Source organism: Diceros bicornis, chromosome 6 (genome assembly GCF_020826845.1).
Source record: "Diceros bicornis minor isolate mBicDic1 chromosome 6, mDicBic1.mat.cur, whole genome shotgun sequence".
Classification (NCBI taxonomy): domain Eukaryota; kingdom Metazoa; phylum Chordata; class Mammalia; order Perissodactyla; family Rhinocerotidae; genus Diceros; species Diceros bicornis.
In genome coordinates, this window is record NC_080745.1 from 43,236,966 (window position 1) to 43,262,752 (window position 25,787).

Here is a 25,787-nt window from a genome sequence, read left to right on the forward strand (position 1 = left end):
TGACCATTTTCATGCAGCCACTGATGTAAATTGCTTAGCTGTTAGTGCTTTGTGAAAAGGAACAAACTCTCTGAGAGGGAGTTCAAAGATTTGAAAGCCTCTCCTTAGAAATTTAGTGAGAAGATGTAGGTAAGAATTATGGTTTGATCTTCAGTGTTTACTGTTTAGAAATGTGCTCTAATTACTCTTGCACGAGCAATCCTTACAGTGTGACAAGGGACAAAGTCTTTATCGTGTTATTTTTTGAGTTTCAATGCCAAATGATTTTAGAAACTGATAACACACACCATACTATGTGCAGTTGGCGAATCTGTTTTGTGATCTTATTGAGTCTCAGATGACTCAACTGAGAATTATGTGGAGATGTTAAATTGAACTCCTCTATCACAAGCGTCACTCTTGCTGGCAAAGTGTGGGTAGTGTTTACAGACCTTAAGGTTGAGGTTGGCGAATTAATCAGTAATGAAGAAAGTGAGTACACTATCAAGGCTGAGTACCTGGATGCCGATTAAAATGTCATCTGTGACTTGATCCAGCACTGATTTTATATCTTCAATGGTGAAACCAACTAAAGGATCTGTGTCTGAAGTGTCGTCTTCCGGCTGGGACGCCTCAGGGCCTGGTTCTTGATCCAGCCCCTGGAATATTGAAAGTAAACAACACTCAAGTGATTTCTGGAGCGTTCAGTGATTTATATGTAACCTCAAACTTCTCTTAGGTACTTTCTTGCTAGGAGTAATGTCAATCTAGAGGGACATTTTGATTTGACATTACCCTGCATTTTCATTATTCATGAGCGTCATGTCGAATCGAGTCACGATGCTAAGTAGTGTCTACTTTTGGGACAGTGAAGGTGGAGATTGGGGAGGATGGAGCGGAAGAGATTAAAATCGCTGAGCTACCCTCAGCTAGCCCGCCTGTGAATCGATGCTAAAAGAAATATTTATATTTAGCTGAGAAAAGTCAGAGGGAAAGGAAATGGAAGAGCATTTGATTCCTTTCCTCCTGCCCTTAGAGAATGTAATGCTGAGAGAAGGGGAACCAAGAGACAAAAGGAAACACACCTTCATTTCTGTATCCAATGTCGGGGGTGGCTCTATGAATGCTGAGTAAATGTCAAATGAGATTCCTTCTTCTAGTGGATCAGGGAAAAGGCAACCCGAAGGCTTGACAATCTCTATCACTTGCTGGGAGGGAAGAAAAGAGCTGTGTTATGACAAAGGCTTCGGTGAGTAAGCACAATTTCAGCCAATTCCTACATATATAAATACAAATATATTTATATCAACTTCCAAGTCTATTTTTTTAAAGTCATTCATCTCCTCTGATTTCTTGACACCATTGGCCTCTTAGTTTTCTAGTGCTTTTTGTCCTCCATCTCTGATAATTAGCATTTTATTTTTCCCGCTGTCTTATTCTCTTTCTATACTATGTGGTTTAGGACTTCATTTTGTATTACCTTGGTTTTTGTTCCATGCGTCAACGTCCCTGTCCTCCAGCCTACAAGCTTTCTGTAGATAGAGACCACGTTTTAGATCCTCTGTATACCTCCTCCAGTTCCGGCAGAGGATTAGGTGCTTAAAACAGTCAATAACGGTCTGATGTTGATCGATATTACTCAGCAGAATGTAGCTGTCCTTGGGGGCAAAAGTGAAGTGGCCATGGAGAACTTGATGATGAGGATAATAAAGGCTCTAAGGATTAATGTATAAAGCCAGCACACAGCAAATCAGAGAGGAGATTTGCAAAATCGACCAAAAACACAGAGGGCAGGGCAAGAATTCACTGTGAGCATTTAACAATTCTGTAGCAAGAGTGTGCCAACCAGAGGGAGGGTGATGGCTGGCAACAATGGAAATGAAGCAACAGGAGTCAAAGAAGTCAACTTAAGCAATGTCCATCCCACCATGACTTGGGGGAGAGAAAGAGATGAGGGTACTGATGGCATTAAACATCTGAATCATTTTATTAGTTCCTCTTGTTCTGATTCCGTGCTTAACAAGCAACATTTTGATCAAACATTTGACTTCCCATCTCAATTGATCTATAAAGACATGCCCACTCGAGTGCTCTGATTTTCATGCCCATGACATTCCTTACTGTAAATCAATAAATTGATGTTCTAGTTTATATAGTAAGCTCTCAGGAGCTTGCTTTTGTGGTCCTGAGATGAAACCACCCACTCTGTGCTGACAAAGTCAGACTGTGACTTCAAACTACAAGTTTGAAGACAAAATTCTGGAAATGCATAAATTCACCGAATAATTATCATCCCATGAGGCCTGGAAAAACTCTGAAATCAGCATACATTCATTTCTAACTTCTTCACAATATTTCAAATGAACTCACATGTTATAATATTTCATTTAAATATTAACATTTTTTATTTAGAAGGTTTTGGAATATAATAGAGGCTAAGTTATTGCTTGATCATACCTATGTATTTTGCATTGAATTCATATTATTAATTTTAATTTGATTTTGTAGGAAGTTGATGCTCAGTATAAATATATAGAAAAACTGAAGTATCCTAACTTTATAGTCAAGGAAATTTGGAAACCAAGCTTAAGGTCAAATAATTACTTAGTGATGAGGCTGGGAATTAAACCCTGGTATGCCAACTTTTGGCCTGTGCAGTTTTCAGTAAAGTGTAATAGGTCATGTTGCCATACTTGGAAATTACTAATATTATTAATCACTTAATCTCTATTCTGTTAGGTGACATCATTCCAGATTGTTTATCTTAAACTGACTAAATGTTAATCAAAGTAGAATATCTAGAAAACGTATCGGAATGATTCGTTTCTCTCATCACATTCATAAGCCATTGTTTTTTTTTTTTTTCCCCTAAACGGGACATACAAGCATTTTCGTCTTCCCACAAAAGTAATTGTACCTTTTTTCACCATGCTTGTTACTCATCCTCCCACACCTTATATTGCTTTTTATTTTACCACTCTAGGAAAATGAAACAGCTAAACAAATTTTAGTGTCCTCTGAAACATTGTAGGTAAAACAAGTGAGGATGATGAGGTATTTATTTAGTGGTATAGACTTGAATATAGGGTGAGAAATAGAAATTTTGAGGAAGTGGTTGTGAGTGAGACATTGAAAAAAGAAGAGAGAAAGGAATTGAATGGAGTTTACTGAGTTCATTACAGGCATTAAGAAGGTTAGCATGAGATAATCTGCAAGGTAAACATTTTCTTTTAATGAATCAGAACTCTATCTTGCTGCGGTTGCCATATTTGTCTTGCTGCTATGCTTTTCCATACACAGTTAGGCCTTTCTGCTAATTTTCTCTCACCCCTTGGGGGAAGTTCTCCATAGCTTGCCTCTCGATCCTGGTCGCAGCAGAGTCTACCGTCTGCCCACCTGTGCCCTTTCTTCCATCAGATTATGCACTTAAATGCAAGCAGATATTTGTGCTCAAGTCTCTCATTTTATCCCCACATCCCCGTGGTCTGAATAGCTTCATAAGGCTAATCTGAACTACTTGCCAATTACCCAGTTTTTCTGGTCTTTGGCACTGGTGTGTGTGTGTGTGTGCACACACGCTCGCATGTGTGTGTGTACTGGGCACACACTCGGAAACTTGGAACTTCTCAGCTCCACATCATCATTGTTTTGGTGGAGTGAAGCTCCCATTTATCCCAAGAACCTGAGAGTCTGACTGAGAGTTGGGCTTTTCTTTTTCTTGATATTTATGAGTGAGGCTCATAAAGCTATTCATTTAATTTAATTCATGCACAAAAACTGGGGGTGAGAATTTCTTTTCTTCAGGGTGTTTGGCATACTATCAATGAACCAAACCATAGCTATGTTTTTCTCCTTTATGAAGAGAAAATGGCTATGTTAGTAAGATACTGTAAGAGAAAGAAATATCCCAATTTCAGATGAGGGTAAATATAAAGTCATTTCATTAATGCAAAGAAGGTACACTGTCAAATATATAGTTTGAAATAAACATAGTACCCAGAAGCATCACAGTAATTTTTTCCCCCCTTAAGTAGCTTTTTAAAAAAACAAGTTTAAGGAAAATTAGAATCAATAATTGTGGTGAGAGCACAGAGCCAGCAAATATGTTTAAATGAAACCGTCTGATGCAATACTTTCTTTAAAAAAATACAATTAGGCCTTTGTATTTTTTTTAACAAAACCTCATGTTTTACAACATCACTGGTTCTGTAATAAAATCTATTTAAAACAGAGAGACATGGTCAGCTTTATTAAGTTAGATTTTCTGAAAGAACGTTATAATTTCCTCAAGTCTATGAATAGTTGAAACAAATTAAATAAAGCTAGTTTTATAACTATTTTTATACATTCCTGTAGAATTCTAATTGTCTCGTATTTTTTTCCCTCAAAGTCTAATATGTTACCTCTTAAATCTAGAAAAATAAAAACAGAAAAAGGATCAAGTATGTTTATTAAAAAAACACTCCTATTTGGTACCCTGATTTAGCAAGCTCCCTCTCTTCTATAAGAGAATAGCACCGATAATCTTCAGATCAAGAAACAGAGGAAAAGACTTTTAAGTGACTTGCCTGAGGCCTAATGTTGAGATTAAAAATCAGGAGTTTCTGATTATTCACATACATCCATTTGGCCAAATGATTGGTTTTGCTTGACTTTCAAATACCCCCTAAATATTACTTTGAATGTAAAGCAATAAATGTGTTTTCTTGCCATTTTTGAATGCTTGCACACAAATGGATATAATAAAAACAATCATGTTGTTCCATGTGAATGCCATTTATATTTTTTCTGATAATGAGCAGACCATTTGAACCAAGGTGAGTACATTAAAAGCTCTAATAAAGAAGAGAATAGATTTCTAAACAGAATAATGGACTGTTAAGTGAACATACAATAAATAACATCTACAGATGTGGTTGCTAGAAAATTAGTTTTGCATAACTTACCAATATATATTTCCCCCAGATGTTATCTGTTACATGAAAATTAACTTAAGTTAGTTATATTGTTCATTACGTGCACATTGCATTAGTGTTATTTAAGATGGTTTACAATCTGAGCTTTAGTTGAATCATGCTATCGTATTTAAAGAACATCGAGTAAATGGCTTTTTGGCATAATTTAATACTCATAAGAACAAAATTTCATCATTGAACATTATGCAGCTTAAAAAAAATTCAAGACCTTTACTTACAAGCCAAATGAAATCATAGAAATCTTTTAAGAATTTACATACATATAGTATGAAATGGACATCTATCATAGGAATAAATGATAGGAAACTTGAACTCTCCTGGAACCAAGTATAGGGTCAGTTTAGATCTAAAAACATAGGAATTAGAATCTGCTTCCAGATCTTATTGTGTCTGAGAAGAACTATAAAGGTTTTCTCTGAAAATTTTGTTACTTCATGCTTTCCTTTTATACTTGATGTGTTAATATTGTTGATAGTATTAACTCTGGTTTATCATTTTTGTTTATTTGTTTTTGCTGTTATTGTTTTGTTGTTATTGCTTGTTTTTGTTTATTGTTATTTATTCTGTTTATTGTTTTCTTTGAAGAAAGTGTAGGTGATTTGTGGGTAGTGTTGGTACCACTGGAATCTATGATTAAGGTGGCAATTATTAAATTATTCAAGATATTAAAAATGCTATTGAGATGACAACTTTCCACTGTTTTGAATGGCAGAAAGCAAGGCAAACCTGTTAGCCCTTTTTTGAGCTACAGGTACACATACAAAATACTGGTATGCTTTAAAAAGACATTTGTTTGGAATTATCAGGTGATGGCTTTATATGTAAATCAGAACTTACTAAAAAATGTCAAAGTTTCAAAAAGAAAACTTTATTGCAAACTTTCCTCAACTCTAACTAAGAAAAAAAGGCATAAAAATTCCTATAATGTTTTAACTATTTTCTCCCCTTGAAGAAAGGCATTACTCATTTGCAAGTCTAATTAAGAAGTGCCTGTGTGGTTCTGGAAATTTTTAACGAAAAATTGTACCCCACTGCCCACAATGTACTACACATAAAGTAACAACATATGAATGGCACCTGCAAAATGCAATAAACTCTGCTAATGTCATACTGAGGCCATAAACTTAAAATCAAAAGAGAGGAAATTCAAAAGCTAAGATTATCAGAGAAACTTTAATTAATCCATTTCTAAAGGGTTTTCCTTTTGTGTTCAGACCATTACAAACTTCTTACTATATCCTGTAAATGTAGAATATCAATTCTGCTACAAGAGTCCTCCTCCCCCTTTGCGTTTTGACTTGGAAATAAATTCGCAAATGCAGCACATTAATTTTCTTTCCTATGCTTAATATGCAGTATTTACATTTTGAAAAGGTTCAAAATGTTGCCAGGCTTCTGCAGGGTATGAATAGACATCTAATAGCAACTTCTATTTTTATCCACAGCATATTGGTAGTTTGAACATTTATAACTTAATAGAGCTTTGAGACCATCAGATCCACGTGCTAATCACCTCAACAGTGAGCGGTAACATGGTACAACAAGTTAGGACAGGAAATGAAGACTACTCATTCCAGCTGAAGCTGCAAGGAGGAATTTAAGTTGGCAGGTGACAGTAAACCAATTTGCAATCTGGTTGGGACATTCCAGTTAACACCTTGTGCTCATTTTTATTTATAACTCTTGATTTGATCTTGTTTAACTTGTGCTTGAAAAAATAAAGTTAGATAATTAAAGAAACTGATTCCAGAGTATTTTAGATATCTTTAGTATTTCTAAGTGTCCTTCTGCTTAAGGCCAATACTACAATTTGAAAAGAAATCTGAGTACTCCTATCTTAATGACCTCAGACAACAAAACCCTCTCTAATGAATTTGAAAAAGAATACCTTCTTGTAGCGTAAATGCAGTTTAAATGGAAAAGATGTTTTGATCTGGCTCTGGTGCAAACATTTCCTGAAGGACAGAACGTTTCTTCAGATACACAGATATTTTCTAAAGATGGCAATAAGCTAGAATATAGACCACTGAATTATAGGCTGTAGACGTGGCTCTATTCCTAATTGTGTGATGCTAAGAAAATCCCTAGGCCTCAATTTATTTACCTGTAAAAGGAGGATAATGCTAATTGTGACCTGGTTACTTCATCGAACTGTTTCAAGTACAAATTAGATAATGTGGATGAAAATGCTGGGAGTTCTTCAAAAGGAAAGTATTATTAAACCCAAAGGTATATTATTATTATTATTTATAATTACTGTTATTATTGAAAGGATCATCTTTCTAATGCCAGCATTGGAAGACAGACTAGAGCAGCCATATTGAGGACAGTGGTCCATGCTATTTCTATATGTCATTGTTCATATTGCCCAAGCAGTCCAATTAACTCAGAAGAATTTGTTATTGAGGACATGCCATCACCCTGTTTCCATATAGTCATAGTCTTTAAAATGCTAAACCTGTATCCAATGCCATCTTATTTGAAGAATTCCTTGGACCTGAACAACTTCTCTTTTGAGATAGAGGTGGCATGACAATAATTAGGTAGTTAGGAGGGATGGTCAGGATGAGGCAAATCACCTATTTAGAAAAGGAGAGTGTTTACATCTAACTTTCAAAATTAGAAAATCTGACTCTTTCCCTCCCCCGCCCAATCTATCATTCTTTTTATCTTTTGTTTTTCAGCATCCAATGTGGCCTGTGGTTGCCCAGATTGAGTTCACTTCAAAAAGATTTCTTTTAACAAATTTTGTCAAAAGTAAAGAGGGCATACAGGGCAAACTTTCAACATGTCTTTCTTGTGAAAACTGAAATACCAGAGCTCTTGAAACTACTAAATTCAACATTGTACTTTTGATTCTTAGATTAACCTTATCTTGCAACTTCCTCAGGATGAGAGACGGAAAGTATGGTTCCATTATAAATAGTTAGAAAGTAACTAATGCTTTTCAAAAACATTTTTTAGAAACCACTCAGAGTATATTTGTGTAGCTTACTAAATTATACTCTAAAAGGCATATTCTTGAACTCAGTGTAAAGTATTTCAAACAGTTCTAAGAATGGATGAATTTTTGTTTGGTTTCATCTAGGGTGTTCTATTTGAATTTGAGGCTTTTAATATTTAAAATTGAGGCAACGCTCTAACAAACTCTGGTTTTAAGGACTGGAAATTAAATATCAGTATTTTCAATTAGTTAGAATAATTAAGATGAGTTATGCAATTATCTTTGTGGAAAGCCTGTTTTGAAGTATCAAATATAAATTAAAAAATTTGATTTTATATATGTTGCATTTTAATTATATCCTCTGAAAGCTTATATGAAGATGAAGCTATTTCATGGCCTTTATATTTGGGAATACTCTTTTTGAACAAGAACTTATAATTTGCAGAAATCATATGAGACAATAAATCACAATGGTTAGAAGAGAAGATACAGTGGAAGAACCCTAAGTTCTTGGTTCTAATCTTTCTCTTTTCACGGGCTTCCTGTTATTTTCACAGTTTAAACTACCTAAGTGAGAGGAGGCTGAAACTTTTTGGATAAAGCTCTACATGTAATTTATTTAATTGCCAAGCACACTAATTGAACTGCACTTGAGTCTTGAAGTCATCAGTTGGAAGCAAAGAAAAGCTCCAAAAAACAAAACTTCTTAAAACTATATTGAAACTAATTTCAGTTAGAAATATAAAGCTTTTTTGGGCTAAACTAAAATGTTTGTAAAGTGCTATGAAATCTTTAGAGAAGTCAACATAATATTATTATTCCTGACCTCTTAGACTCAAGATGTCTATTTTAAGCAATCTGACATTAAAAATGTGCTGACAAATATAGATTAAAAAACAACACAGGAAGTTGTAAATCAGTTGGTAAACCTTAGCATCAAGGAAATAAGAGACCATGAAAAAATAGTCATTTACTTTAGTCAACCTCATCCTTAATTTTTAACTAGAGAAAATTTGCAGAAGGCATGATGTTTACATTTTGGATATTTTATTCATAGTTTGTGTGTTTCCTTTTTCTCCAGTGAGTTCATAAATTATTACAAGGAAACATGTTGTCACAGTTATAAATATTTCCCTCTCTGCATAGCTCCTTCCACCATCCCTCCCCCTCCTTTTAAAAATCTCCACTAACTGATTCTTTAACTGTATTAGGCACTCTTCTTCAGTCAGCAGGACAAGATTTTCTTGCTTGGGCGAGGAAACTGCTGTTAATTATCTCATGTGCCTGGCATTCTAGAAACAGGGCTCTTTCAGGAAGCACTCAAGCCCTTCCTTCTGTGTAGGGCAAACCCTTATATACATGGGGGTGTCATTATTTCAATGACCTAAAAAGAGCCATGTCTTCCCTTGCCAGGAACAGCTCTAGGTACTCGAAGGTTCCGAGGCTTTCCATGGAATCTGAATTCTTGGAAATTAACCACAAAAATGATTTTGTGGACAATGGTGTATACAGCAAGAGATTTTCTCAAAAAAGACCCTTGACTTATAATCTGTAAATCAGGCTAGTTTAGTTAAAAAAAAAACAAACTGAAATAACAGCAACTCTAAAAAATTTAGGAAGTATCTTTATTCCAGCTTTGAATGTTTTAGAAATCTGGATTTTTTTTTCCTTAAATGTGCAGTCAGAGTCCTGGATTGGCTCTGCCACTCAGTAGAGAGTATGTCTAAGACATGATTTCTTTATTTGTAAAATTAGGGGGTTGGACTAGGTCATCTCTAGTCCAGTTACAGATATTATATCCTATGTTACTAAGTTTCCAGTGGCTTTTTCTATATTTATACAAGACTCAAAGTCGCCAGCTTATGCAGATCCTCAGATTCCGTATTTTTCTGTCATGATGTGGAAGAATATTTGGATTAAACATGCAGTGCTTCCTGGAATCTTAGACAGGCTGCAGCTTGTTCATTTATTTCTACTTAATTATCTTCTCCAAACCTGCTCCTCCTTCATCTTCTTTCTCTCTCAATGGCATCACCAGCTTCTCGGTTACCTGGCTCAAAACTTTCAGATTGTCTTCAGTTGTTCTCCCTTGTCCTTAACATTAAATCAACCACAAAACATGTCTGGGGGAACCTCCCTGCTGTCAGTCACATCTGCCCCCTTCTTTTTCATGACAACGCCTATCATGTAGCCTTCAGATCCAAGTTCTTGCCTTCAGAGATCTTGAGTTCCAGCCAGACTGGACTCCTCGCTTGTTCCCAATATGCACAGTGCCTGGGATGTAGTGGGTGCTTAATAAATACTTGTTATGTGGAAACAAAAAAAAAAAGCATGGAGGGAGGTGCTTTCCCAGCCCTGAGACTTGCCTGTGCTGCTCCCTCTGCTGGGAAGGCGTTTCTCCCTCATCCCTGCCAGTCAATATTCCTTTGGGCCTTCCAGGCCAGCTCATTCACCTCAGTGAAGTTTTTCTTGATCTCCCTTGTGCTTCAGGGTATTTTGCTTGTTCCTCTTGCATAGTACTTGTTACACTGTACCTTGAGTTATAGCCATGTATGAGTGATCTCCTGCCACTTTGTGGAACCAACTTGAAGGCAAAGATCTTATTCATCTTGAGGGTCCCTAGCTCAGGTCTTTATACATAGGATGCATTCATTAGGTGTTGAGTATTCCATTAGGGTAACCATTCATTTAAAAATTTTCAGGGCCGTCTGTTTGTTTGATCAGCGACGATTCAGTTTAAAAAGCTTATCATGAAAAATGATACCACTTGGAGAAGCAAACCTAACGGTTTACTGTTGCATCAGTGCCATATCTGCATTTGTCAGTTATCGATGGAATCCTAGAGTATGTGTTTGATTAGCTTAATGCCAAGCAACTGAACAGCTTCTCCCTGATTTGACTGCATTGCTTAAACTGACTAATAGTTGTTTTATAGACATAGTGTAGTTAAAAATGCTACAGAATTTCCCAGAGATACTACTCCCTCTACATAGTTCCTGATGGAAGTAACATCAGAAAATCTCTAGATTTCCTGAGTTGCCTGAGACCAGGGGCCATGATTCACATTGTTTTCCATGGGCCTCCCCACCTGCAGCCCCCATCCCCCAACAGTGTGAATGGTATCCATTGGAGTTGTGGAAGCACTGGCCACCGTCCTGGAAGATGAACATTGATGATGAAAAAAAGCAGCTCTCATTTACTGAGAACTTATTCTAAGCCTGGCATTGGGCTAGTTAGAAAGCACGTTACAAATATTGGGTCCTTCAGTTCATACTACATTGTGAGGAGAGGTTTTATTCACCTGATTTTTTGAATGAAGAATCTAAAGCTCAAAGGGGTTAAGTAACTCGGTCAAGGTCACACAACTAGAGAATGGCAAATTCCTTCAGGACTTGACCCCACATCTATTCCACTCCAAAGCCCATGCGCCTAAACCTTGGGGGCAAGTGGAACCCCACTGGTTCTTTATAAATCCCCAAAAATCTTTCTCTCCAGTTTATAGGTGAGGAAATAGAGGTTCAGAAAAGTAAAACAATATATGTACATTACGGATCCGAAAGCGTAAGTTCTCAGGTCATTTCAGAAAGAGGCTTTGCTCACTGGCTCTTCTCAGCACTACAGTGCATTGTTCCAAAATAAGTCAACAAAAGTAAGGCATGGAGGATTGAATTTTTTTTTTTGAATTTTTTTTTTTAAAGATGGCAAGATATAAAAACTATTTGGTTTATAAAGAAATCTGAGAACATGCTTAATTCATTTGTTTAAACAAGAAAGTACGGGAGCGTTAGTTTGCTTTTGGTGACTAAAACTGCATGTTCCTGCTCAAATAGCAATTTGTCCTATTTGTTGTAATTGTAATTACTGTTTTCATTGGAATCACAGTTTTTTCTAGGAACAGGCACGCAGAAAAACAACCAATAACATAGACAGTTAAAAAACACATTGAGAAATGGGTATGGTTTTGCGAACAAATCTCTTGTGATTATTCTTCCACTGTGTGCAGTAATGTGCTTTAAATCCATTTCCATATTTTTAATTAATGCTTAGTTCCAAAAAACTTTCTGGAGGCCATTTAAATCACAAATGGGGGAAAAAACAAATTTACTTTATCAGAAAATTGACTATAGACTATTTTGGTGGCTTTTATTATTTTTACATTTTAATAATTAAAATTAAATATAGCCTGATTACTCACGACCGAAGAGAGTGAAATAATGTTCATGGCTGATATAATTTTAAAGTCAAACCTGGGTGAATAAGATATTAGTTCTGCTATGGACAAGTTTCATTGTCCGTCCTCCAGCTCTAATTCCCGATCAGTTCCATCCATTTCAGAAACGGAATTAAACAGCTGCCCCAAGTTACTCTTCTAGCAGAGACTCAGTGCTGCTTTGGCTTTATCTCCACAGCTGTCCTATAGGGACTAGAGTGTTGCTTCTGTCCTATGGATTTCTCAAACCTATTTTCATAGTTGGAAGCATTCATTTCTTTGAGTGGGAAACAGAGAACGCACAAATATTATCTTAAAATTCTTTTTAAAATATAACCAAAAAAGTTACATCATCTGCTATATTGAAACACTGCCATTGTAACAAGTAAAAGGCATAACTGCAGCTCTCTGAAGATGATTATCCATCATAGACGCACAGCAAGGGCCACTGTTTCCTTATCTAGAAAATGGGGATAACGACAGTTACCCACCGATGGGTTTTTAGGAGGATTAAATGAATGTGTGTAAGGCACTCACACAGTGCCTGACAAGTAGGAAGAGCTTAAAGTGTGAAGTTTTTGTTTTTTCTGTCAGATTTTCATGCCACAAATTTATGTTTACAACAATGCTAAACAAAGCTCTCAGAAGATAAGGACTTGGTCTGTTTTGTTCCCCACTTTGCTGCCTGGCAAGTGGCTGATAAATACTGGGAAAGTAATAAATATTTATTGAATAATTAAATGCAGGAAATCATTATGGTCTCATATGGTCAATAGATCATCTATCACTATTTTCCCCCTGATATAGAGTCTATTGACATACAGGGTGCCAGATTTTAAGATTTTTTTTTCATATCCCCTCCCCCTCACTTCTTACCCCCAATCTCTACTACGACCTTAAACCCAGGCTGCTCCTCTTCTGCGTGTCTGGCCAGGCTCCTCCTACCCTGCTGTTTGTTAGATTCTTCCAAAGGGTGTCCATGCTAGACGGAGTTATGCAAAAGAGATAGATTGTGGCAGTAAGACTGGAATATTAGGATAAGTGTAGCCTGTTCCTTGATGAGGAAATTATTCAGGCCAGGAAAACCCTTGAAGGATCGTTCTGCTTTGCACACTTGTATGAACACAGCCTTGGTATGAGGGGTTGCTAATGAAGCCAGAGAGTCTGGCCCAGCATGTTAATTTACTCAATTCAGGGAACTTCCTGGTATTTATAAATGAACTCCATACATTAGGCAGCTGATATTTAGATAAGAAAATCCAAAAACAGCACATGCTGTAATATAGCGCTTCAACACATTGTAATATCAATTGATTCTAGCAAAGCTAACATCATTTAAGTAATCAAAAACAAGCAAGGACAATGAGCTACTGTTTCGACATTCTTCTGATAGAAATAAGAAACCAGGACTAAAACCATTCAAATAGTAAAAGCACATTGCAAAACTAAGCCATAGTATTAATTGGGTTAATCTAATTATACAATCTACAATCAAGCCTTAACCGATTTCGAATTGGAGTATCATTGGAAACATCAGGCATCTGATTATCATCATTGCCCTAGGAGAAGATGAAGGTTTTACTTTTGAGGGATCTGGTGTTCAAGGCATGTCTTGAAGAACAGATAGAGTATCAAAATGTTATGAAAAGACACATTCTATTTTTTTAGCTTCTGTTCGTATTTGAAATATTTTATTCTTGTTTAGCTCAGCAATGATGAGAATCCTTAGAAATGACTGGGAAGATAATGTTTTACAGTAATTCTTTATTCTAAAATATACCATTTTCTTTGCAGCTTATTTTGTTATAATTAGTTTATTTGCTTATTGGTAAATACTTTTATTTTGGTTTTAGACACAGAAATACAGCTGATTTATTCTTTTATCAGATTGATTTTTCTATGGTAGATCATAAGACATTTTATTATTTTAGCAAGAATGTTTTTAAAGCGTTTGCTGTTACATCTCTGAACTTCACCATCTCACTAGCATCTGTCGGATTTAATCACCTACAGAACTACCTTATAAAGATTACCTTATCAGAGAAAGTGTCATCTTGTGAGCTTAGGTGTGAGAATTGCAAAATAAAGCTGAGCTACACTAACAACTGCTGTGCTAATTTATTGTAAATTATGTTTTTTTGTTTGCAGAGATAAGACATGAGAAGTGTTTCTATTTAAATTCATTTCCTATTATTTCAACATAAATACCAAACAGCTTGACAAAAAAAGTGAGAACATAGAATATTCCTTAAATAGGTTCTAGTGACAGTGAAATTTATTTTCTAAGCTATCAGTACCAGTCATGTCACGCTGTTCTAGGTGCAGAATCAGACAGCACAATTAAGACAAAACATGGATGCTTAGAATGCTAGATGGAAATTGCTGATTGCCATGTGAAGACTGATGATTTATAGGATATGAACTGGAAATAATTGCATAGCAAGCTGGTCTACAACAAAGCTTTAATTCACTGGGCTGACACTGTAAACTCATAATGTGTCGACCTGGCACCAGCCATGATAGATTACGGCTGTTCAGAACACATAAGCGTGTCCCCTTCATGAGCATTCTGGGAACCGTAGTTCAAATGACCCCAGTAAAAACCACGGCACTGGTTTTAACCAAGCTGGTTCTCTAAGAAATGTAAAAATCATGATGAGTCATTATATTATTCAAGTTCAGAACTAGGTGGCAATGAATCACATGAAGCTATCATCTTTAAATCATCAGAGTATAAAATGCGTCCTAGCAAGTACCATGAGTCTCAATGCATTTTTAACAAAATGAACCTCTTATATAAACAAGATTTTATTATCATATTTATTGTTATTATTATTAAAACTAGAGTGAGATTTAGTGCTCATAAAAGTGAAGGGCTAATGTTGCTAGCTTGAGCCAGAAAGAGTATAGGCCTGTATTTGTAGACTGCTTTATGTAGCTCTGCCAATAAATTCTGACCTATTCTTGTTCTTATGACTCAATGCCAAACATGGGAATTTGTACGATTCTTAAAAAATGCATTAGTGGATGGGGCGTGTGGTAAGAGGCCCTCAAAGCTATTTTGTTTTTTAACCTAAACTGGAATTTGAACTCTAGTCTTGAGAACCAGTTGTGGGTCAACCCTGTTTTATGCCCCTCTCCCTTTTTTTTTTAAATACATTGGATCTTTTAAAGAAAACAGAGTGGAAATACCATTTAAGAAAAAAGTAAAAAACCACTTTGCTGGCTTTGCTATGACTTTCTGCTAGTAAAGTTTATGCTGTACCAGATCACCTATTTAAAAGAAGAGTTTTGCTTCTAGTGTAAGATTTAGATTTCAGTTCAATTCAGTTGATCTGGGTACATTCCATCCAGGCAGACACTTCACAGGCAGGATATCTGCCCTCACAGGGGTTACAGTCCGGGGGTGGAATTAGAAGGCAGGGGATATAAATATCTGTACAATCAATTATACCAATATGTGAAAATGCCTAGGGATAGAATAGGGGACTACTGAGTTAGCTACACTTTATGTAGTTGTCGACTGAATGAATGGGAAGGGCATGGTAGGGTATGTGTCAGCTAGCTGCTCTTCATTAATAATTACCCATAGCCAGAGGAATAAGGGGAATTTGAATATGAAAACATGTTAAAATAAACTCAGATCTTGAAAAAGTTGAGCACAATTGTTAATTGCTGATAAATATCACTTTGATTATAAAGAAGAACAGAAGAAATACTATTGTTGGTTAATGGTTATTTTTACTTAAAATGTTTATAGTTGGAGGAACACAAATAGACCTCTGGTCATAGATTATGGAAAACACATTTGATAGCTAAATATAAAAAAATCCAAATATTAATAACTACTGACATTTATGTAGTCCTTCCCTCCCAAAGCTCTTGACAAACATTGCTGATTATATACCCACAGGAATAGCACTGAAATGCTGCTACTATTTCAAAAGACTAGACATTAATCCAAGAAAAAAATAACAAATGGCTAATCTACGTAAATATAGGTCTGCAGAATATAGGTGTGTATTTAGAAACGAAAACTCACACCACAGCACCTCCCTCCCAAAGTGTTTGTCATATTTTATTCTAACTTGATTGAATTACTGGTCTTACGTAACTCCATTCTCTTACTAAGACACCTACAGTGCATTTTTTTCTTTGATGGAGACTGAGCTGGTTTATGATGGCTATGGGGCAGGGAATATGTACCATGCTGATGGCGGCTCCTTTCTGAGGACATCAGCTCTGGCTCTTTAGCGCCTCCTAGTGTGAGGAGGGCTGATATACCCTCCTCACACAGGAGACACAGGAGTGCCTCCTACTGAAGGACTACTGTTGTTTCATCATGAACCAAGAGTGTTCTTAGTTATAAGAGAAAAACCATCTGACTCAAAGAAGTTTCATTTATGAAATATTAGACCAAATGACTTGTTGCTGGGCTGCTTGGTGACACTGCTTAAAAAGACGCCATGTTTGTTGTACTCACTTGAACAAAGTGTAAATTACATAGCAATAATCATTTTTTTTTTTTTTGTGAGGAAGATCAGCCCTGAGCTAACATCTGCCAATCCTCCTCTTTTTTTACTGAGGAAGACTGGCCCTGAGCTAACATCCGTGCCCATCTTCCTCCACTTTATATGGGACGCTGCCGCAGCATGGCTTGACAAGCGGTGCGTCGTGCGCGCCTGGGGATCTGAACTGGCAAACCCGGGCCACCGCAGCGGAGTGTGCGCACTTAACCACTTGTGCCACCGGGCCGGCCCGAGCAATAATCATTTTTAAAGGCCAGAAAACATATAATGTTTAATGTACACTCTTAGGGATCTAATTGTAAAATATTAATTATTTTATTGCGTTCTCAAAATATGACTGACAAGGACAGAAATATAATTTGTTTCTTTACATTTCCTGTAATGATACTATATTTTGAAAATTTTCAATTCTGGACTTATTACAAATCACTTGCTTTAAATTTTAACATTCCTTCCTCCTCTATAAATCCTATATATCTTCAAAACTTCAGCTAAACTCCCAGCTCCTTCTTAAAGCTTTCACAATTTTTTTCCAAAAACAAGGCACTCTATGTTTTTAAAACTCTCATTTATACAATTGTTTTCAGCGTGCCTTTACTCAGCATGCACTACAAGCCAAGCACTGTCTGGGCCCTGGGGATTCAGGGACGACCAACACACATTCCCTGACTTTCAAGGAGGTCACAATCTAGAGTGTGGGTGGGGGACTTGGTAGGGATGACATACAAGGTAATTTGCAGAGTGAAATAATTATTAGAAATGTATAAGGTGTCCTAGAAATATAGAGGAAAGACAGCCACTTCATGCTGGTGGGAGGGAAAAGAGGAAGGGATTTAGGGAAGGCATAAAAGGGAGATGGCGCCTGAGTTAAATCTTGAAGGATAAACAGGGGTTAGCAGCACATCGAGTTGGATAGAGAGAGACAATCCCAGACAGAAAGACAGACTTGGGAAGTGGCATGGACAAAAGTGTAAAGACATAAGCAGAGCATTCCAGGACAAGAGATGCACATGGTGTTGGTGAAGAGCTGGGGTCAGACAGGCCTGGGTTTGGTCTCAGCTCTGGTATTTAATAACTATACAACCTTTGTTTAAGTCATTTAATTTCCTATAAGCGTTAGGTTTTCCACCTGTCAAATGGGGCAATTAACTTGCTGACTGACAATCATCCAATTGGTAGAGCCTATTTTCTTGGGGATTTTGTGGGAACACATATTAAAAATTTAAAAATCACTGGTGTTGGCCTGGTGGCCTAGTGGTTAAGTTTGGCATGCTCTGCTTGGGTGGCCCAGGGTTGGTTCCCAGGCGCAGACCTACACCATTTGCCAGGCACGCTGTGGCAGCGACCCACATACAAAATAAAGGAAGATTGGCCACAGATGTTAGCTCAGGGCGAATCTTCCTCTGCCAAAAAAAAAAAAAGAAAAAAGAATTAAAAAATCAGAACAATGGAAATAAAAATTATGGTGTTAAAGTCTAACAACAATAAAATGAGATTTTGTTAGAGGAGTGCTAAGGTTTTAAATATTTAAATGTTGCAAATGTTAAATTTAAAATGTGATTTATAGTCTTTTAGAGTAAGTCATGTCTAGAAGTAAGTGTATGTTTGTCTTTTGCTATAGCTACATTGAAACAACGGGGAAAAAAATGAAAAAGACATCAAGCGATTTATTTTCCATATGTCCAATTAATATCCAGCAATTTTAAAAACAAGTTTAGCAAAAGTTAGAACAATGTATGTTCCTCATCAGTTGCAGAGAGGAAGCCCACTTGATTAATGTAATTAAAAAGTTGCTTGTAACTCAAGACTCAATTAAAAAAATAAATTTGGCCTTATTACTTTACTTCCAACTGGTGGTTTTCCTAGTGTGATTTTTGAGCTAAAATCTGTGGCTGCTTTGTTCATGACACATGAATTGTTTTAGCACATCCTTTCCCCTGCTGTGCATATGATTAAGAAAGCAGAGGTTAAATAGTGCAGTAAAGAATTGGGTAAATTCATTCTATTTTTGCTCACAGCGCCTTTTAGTCCCCCTCCCCCTTTTCAGGACTGGAAGAGTGCAGAAACCTATTATCTTCTCCTGAAATTATTTAAAATATGTTCTTATGCCAAAAATGTAACCTCTCTCAAACAGTTTTTAGTGCACTGATTTTGTGATGTCTGTGCTACAGATATTATCTGTATTGGCATGAAAATCAAATGCAAGTCCATCCTACCATTTATTGAATGGCTCATGTATGCCAGGCACCATGATAAGCATTTTGCATACATTGTCTTATTTTTACTCTGTGATAATCCTACGAGGTAAGGATAATCATTCTCATTTTTAGATGAGGAATAAGAGGCTCTGAGAGCTTATGTTATTGTTCCAAGACCCCACAATTAGCAAGCGAACTAAGAACTAAGGTGCTCACTCTGGTCTATTTTATTCTAAGCCTGGGTTCTTAACCATTGGCGTTTTTTTGTAGGTAGAGTTTGAGTCAAAGGATTTGAATCTAGTTCTGGTAGAGCATCTTGAATAGAGTTGGTGCAACACATATTAAATTCAACAGAATGGAAATTTTATACTCGTGAGGGCAAAGGGCAGTCAGTTGCCCTCTTTGAGTTTATAGTCTAATGTTGGTGTGACTATAATATAAGGCAGGATATGATAAGCAGCATAGAAGGCAGTGTAGCATAGTAGGGAAATCATGACAAACTCAACATGGCCAAAGGAACTCTTTGTTTCTTTCCTTAAACCTGTTCCTTCCCCAGTCTTCCAGGTAATGGTGCTAATATCCACCCAGCTGTTCGAACGAGAATCCTGGGGGCATCCTTGATTCCCCCTTTTCCCTCACCCTCTACACCCAATTCTTCAGCAATTCCTGTCAGATCGCCTCTGAAATATATCTGATATCCACCTCTCTCTACCTTCCCTGCCACCATTCTTTCCAAGCCACCCAGACCACAGCCATCACCTTCTAAGTGGTTTACCTGCTTCCTCTATCCAGTCAGAACCATGTACAAAGAGCAGTCAGAGTAGGTTTTGTGTAGCCTGAAGCTAAATTATGATACAAAATTACATACAGAAGTTAATATATAGAAATTGCAAAAGTGAATATATAGAATGATAAAAGAATTAACAACAAATTACATGTGTTAAAAAGCTGACAAATTCCACAAATATCACAAAATTAAAAAAAATTAACTGCTTGATCTATATCTATAGTACGTTTTACTCTACTTTTTGGGCTTCATACTCTAATCAGCTCTTCAGAGGACAACAATTTTGTAATATTATTTTCCACAGAAAGAATAGAAAGAATATTTAGTCTTTCTTCTAGCTTGCTTAATAGAAATTGTTGTTATTATTGATATAGTTTAGGAAAATTTCAGCCTCATAACTCATCATTGGTAATATCACGTACATTTTAAGATTGATATCAAATTTCAGCAAACGTATAGCAAGTTTCTTTCATATATGAACTGCAAGATTTAAGGCTCTTTTCAGGTTCTTTTATGCAGTGAACAATTTAAAATAATCTTTATTCCTTGAAGGGATGGCACTTATTAACTAATTTGTGTTGATATCTTCATTGTAGTGGCATATTATACATTTGGTGTTATCTTCATTGTATTTTTTGTAAAAATGCAAGAAATTTAAATCTTTTTACAATGTGTTCATATGATTCACTCCTCTTCACTAATTGGACTATCAAGCACTCTAGAAGCCTATTCATTGCTTCTATTTAAAATGTATTTCTTCCTCTTATTGGATCACTACTTTTGTTATGATCTGAACTATTTGGAATTAAAATTTATTCATTGATGTCAGAATAGCTTCTATTGATTTAATTGCTCATCTGTATTGCTCGTTTCATATTCCACTATATTTTGAATTTTTCTCAGTTCTTTAATAAATCAATTTAAAGATGACAAAAGAAGGTACTCTAAATATAAGTCCAAATCAGCAGTTGTAATTTCTCACTTGTTGAACTAAAACATTCCAAAAGTCTGCCCGAATTGCAGTTAAAATGGTATATTCAAAATTTATTGAATAAAATGTTTGCATTTCATTTGCACTTAGGTTTTTATTCCAAGTCTTCAAAAATATATTTCAGAGTTCTTAAAATGTCATTTAACTCCTATTGCAAGACTTGAGTAACTTTTTACACAGCTGATGAGTATTAGAATTTTCCGTAGACTAGCTTCTAGCTTCATACATTTCAAACCTGGTTTCTCCTCCACTACTTACACATGTCCAGGGTCTGGCCCTAAAGGACACACTCACATCACAATATGACCTTGGACCTTGCACCTTTGTATCATGATGTCATAGCAGGTGGCAGAAGCCATATCTGCACAAAGATGGCTAGATATAGATTATTATACGAGAGTTCCCTCACCCAATTCAATCAATGACTTTTCTATACTTATCCAGCCCTATATTTTCAACTGTCTCTAGGAAGTTTACATTTGGCATTCCAGTATCACATTAAAAAATTTAATGTATTTAACACTAAAGTCATAATCACAACCCTTACTATCATTATGAAATTGTCTTTTCTAATTATGTCAATGGCACAATTACTTTTAGCTCCTCTTGCTCAAATATGTGCAAGTTTTGATTCATCTTAACTTCTTAGTTTTCACACCCAAATGGTCATCAACTTGTTTGTTAAATTTTCTTTGTAAAATTTCTTACATACGTCCATTCCTTTCCATTTCCATTGCTGTATCTTAGTCCTATTTTTTATATTTTCTCAATTTCCTAATTCCCTAATTTATTTTTCTGTCCCTAATCACTTTTCATTTCAAAACTTTGTATGTAACATTGTCAAGTTAGTTTTCTCAAAATACTGCTTTTCTCTTATCAGTCTCATGCTTAAAACCTGCAGTCTAGATTTGCCTTTTATAACATTTAGATGAGTTCTTAACAAAGATGGAATTAAAAAAATGAACTAAAATTTCTGAAAATTAAAGTTACTTTTATATCTACCAAATATTATTAATTTGGATGAATTAGGTGGAAAGCCAGTCTTAATTTGACAGCAGTCTGAATTATAGAATATTTTCTAAATAGAACTTTACTTTCAAGTGGTAGTAATTCTCAGCCTCTCAACCAGGATTCCCAGAGAATTTGGCCCTCATGCCCAAGGCATCCACTGTTTATTATAAATTAACTTCTCTCCTATGCATCTAGAATCTAACTAGCTATGTGTTATCCTTGAAAAAATTAAGAAAATAGTCACCTAAATAATTTTCTGCAGGACTTAGTTCTCTTGCAGAATGCCTGTTAAAGAGACTGGTATAGTAACTACTAATAAATGTTACATGTAGAGATTCTGCATCTACCTTAACGACTTAGGAAAAAACCCACTTCATTTATAATTAGCAATGTCCATTTGCATATAAACAGCGAATGCTGCCAAATTCAAACCCTGTCCTACTTAAGAGAGCAAGAGGCTGTTTATAAACAGCCTCCATGTAATATTGTCTACGTTATGTTTCTCTGTTCTTTTATAGACTGAAGTTTTACTATTAGTGCAGATCAGATTGATACGTCTGAAATTCTAAGTTTTTGGGGTTTGAATTAATGAGGTTTTTACTATTTATAATTCCCAAGAAGATTCAAACTGCTACAACATATATTGTCCAATGTAATTGTTAACACATAACATATACTACCATGATTTTTATGTTAGAATGATATGAAAAATACAAATATTTTGAGATGATAAACTGAGGTAATATTTTGATTCTGGAGGTATCACTAAAAATGTTTTCAACTTAATTTTGAAAACTAAAAGTAGATAATATTTGTTTGTTAGCAATATAAAGTAGCGAGAGTGGTGTATTTGGATACCATTTAACTGTTAAAGTGAGAGAAAACCCAAAATTCAGTAGCTTTAACAAGATAATATTTTATCTTGCCTTCTCATAAAAGTCCAGAAGTAAGTAAGAGAAGGCTGTTATTTTGGCTCTGCTTTTTACAAAGTCTTTTGGGGTCTAGGCTTCTTCTATCTTGGTGGTCCTTCTATGCTGTCCTCCATTCCCAAGATGACCTCATGGTCCAAAATCGTTGCTCCACCTGAAACCACCCCTTTCATAGTCTAGCCATAAAAATGGCAGAAAGGTGAAAAGAAGAGTATGCTCCTTCCCTTTAAGGACACTTCCCATTAAGTTCCACACTTTACTTCTGCTTACAACCCATCAGTCAAAACTGTTTTGGCTAAGTTTACTTACGTACTTACTAAAAAGGAAATTGGGAATGAAGTCTATTCCAGTCAACTATTTGCCTAACTAAAAATCTTCTATTAAGGGAAAAGGGGGAGAATGGAGGCTGGGAGACAATTTGGAGACTCCACCACAGATCACACTGTCCTAATTCTGATGTGTATCCCAACTATCTAACAATAAACCATACATACTTAATTCTTATCTCCTTGGGGGGGGGAGATGGTAGGACCTATGCCAGCAAATTACATCCAGTTGTAGCAGGCCAAGTTTAATCTGCCGGTTTTCAGCCATGCTTGTACCTCAAAATCACCACGGAGCTTTTACGAATTAGAGATGCTAAGCCCTAACCTAGACCTATTGAACTACCATGATGGTGCGGAAGGTCAAGGGTTTATTTTTAAAAGCATGACAGGCGATTCAGGTTCATGGTCAGGTTTAGATAGCAGCACAGGGATCCCTTAGTGGGACCTCTGAACAACATTATCTCAGAACTGGTAAGGGAAGGGACTATAGGTAAGATTGAGTCAGAATTGTTAGAATCTCTTCAAAAGTCCCTTTCTTCCCTCATTTATCTGACTTGATTACCCATTCTTCTCTTCCCCACCTTTCATCAAGCCTTCAGAGCAGTTTTGCCACAGCTCACATGACAGAGAAAGGAAAGAAGGAAAAAGAAATTTAGGAATAAAAAAAAAGTTTCCTGCAAGGAACTCAGGTGATAGATAATGACATTCACAGCTATAAAGTGAATTACTTGAAGGTAAGGCCTTCATCTTTTTCAAGAAGACTCCAGGGCCTGTGGCATGGTAGAAGCTCAAGGAATGTCCGTGTGGAGAATAACTAAACTGTAGTGGTACCAGGCTGATTTAACTCTGTGTCTAAGTCTGGCTGCTCTGGGGGCTTTTGGGGGCAAACTAAGACTGAAGACTTAAGGATTACCATTACCTAGTGTTAGATGATTTCACCTCTCTGATTTTATCTGGTTTTATTGACAGAAAACTGCTGTCAGGCCTGCCTGGAATCTAGAAAGAGAGATCAAATTCCTTCTGATGCTGAATAAGCCTTCTGAGGAGGTTGTGTCCTGAGCCCCACATGTTCCCTTTTGACTATGGACCATGTGATACTTACTTTGTAAATGGTTTTTGGGGTTTATCCTGGATCCCTTTGTGGGGCATTTTCTGGCTGGGCCCCAATTTTATTCCATTGATTTTACCGTTCTATAAAGATACCTTAGATTTCACCGTTGCTTGTCAATGGGACTCCTTATATTCCTGGCCTTAGAAAGTCCTATTCTTCTTCTGGATTCTCTTTAGAACATAGAAGAACAAGCGTGCTCAGTACTAAGCATGCTTCATCTAAAATTTTAAGGTTACTTTTAGGTTAGGTCGAGTTTCTCAACGATGGTTCTGATCTCACTAATTAAGCTATTTTTACTAAAGGAAGCTAACACCATCCTCCACTTTGTTCCACGTTATCTCATCCTTTTTTTGTTTTTATTTTAAGATTTTGTCCACTTCTAGTTTGGATGAGCTTACTCATAATTTCTTTGATCATGGCTACCATTTCAGAAAGAGCTCCACTTCTCTAGTTATGAACATTGCCAGTTACCTGTCTGTAATTACAGACGTTTAAACTTGGAAAAACCAATGTTTTTCCCTTCCCATTTGCAGCAGACAGATTTAAAGAGATTTATGTGAAGAGACAAAAATCCATTGTATTTGTTGTTGGCATAAAATGCTGCAGATAGCTTTCTGGTTTTTGTCTCAACACTTTTTCGTGTTTTTTTCCTCCTACTTCCTTAAGAACATCTTAATTAGGTTCTGGCGGTTCTTAACACCTGTTTAATCTCCCGTTTAAGAAGGAAGGTGGGCTTTAGCTTTTGAGTAGTTAGCAGGCATCTTTAGCATTAGCAGATGGAAAAGGTTGGTTAGTAAAGCAGTGGGCTACTGGAGGAAGACTAAATACAACAGGAAATATCAGACCCCTAAATCCACCAATCTGAGAATTTTGTACACATTGAACTTGATTATAATGTGCATCAAGAGTAAAAAGGTCTTGGGATACACATGAGTGTGCATGTGTGCACGAATGTGTGTGTGTGCCAGTGTGCATGCCACATATGGTAATTAATTTCACATTTCCACACCCCTGAAACTAAGAGTAAAAGAAGGTTAAGCGCTGAGAGGAAAAACAAATAAACCAAATGATTTGGAAATAAATACCTAATATGTAACATTAATTTATCCTCAGAAAAAAGTTTAAATTTTGAACTGAGAAAAAAGCTTGACTTTGGAAAAAAGTCACCTTTTGCATATTTTTTTCACAAATATAAATGAGTGTATATTCTGAACTAAACTTTTGTTGTTATTTTTTCTTTTGTAATTTAAAAATATTGTAAGTCTTTATGCTTCTAACAATAAAACTCTGTTTTCATTACATAAGCTAAAAATGTCTTAGCTGAAGAATTTATCTTTCTAGTTAAGGATTTGATTATGCTTTTTCCTCTTTATTATTTAATTATTTAAGAAAAAATCAAGGAAAAAAATCCATTTCAATTAAATAATGAAGAAATGTAGATAAAAAGCCGACATGCCACAATTTGTATTTTGAACTGCAAATCTTCTGAACTGTGAATGCTTTTGTATTTTAAAAGTGATTTAACATCTAGTTACCAATGAAACAAATGACCAAACTATATCAAACTTCAATAATTTGAACATAATGTCTTTTGTCACTTAGTTGGAAAATTATTCTCATGGGCAGAAAAATGAAGTTTTAGTCAAACCTCCACAGGAGGGCACTATAGTGTGACTCTGGTACAAGTTGCAACTACAGCAACTCATTCTGTCGTTATCTGGCCCTTGATTAAAAGTCTAAAATAGTGAGTCCTCCTCAATTAGAAAAATTCTACTTTCCAAAACTCAAGATCGGTA

At 36.0% G+C, this 25,787-nt stretch overlaps 1 protein-coding gene across 1 annotated transcript in view; it reads right to left on the reverse strand.

Moving 5' to 3' along the window:
- Positions 1-25,787, reverse strand: part of CABCOCO1 (ciliary associated calcium binding coiled-coil 1) — a 115,454-nt gene that overhangs the window by 4,537 nt on the left and 85,130 nt on the right. Inside the window, exons 6-7 of the mRNA XM_058542672.1 lie at positions 1,065-1,187; positions 498-638 (exon numbers count right to left, since the gene is read on the reverse strand). Coding sequence (XP_058398655.1) covers positions 498-638; positions 1,065-1,187 — 264 coding nt within the window. The remainder of the gene's footprint in view (positions 1-497; positions 639-1,064; positions 1,188-25,787) is intronic.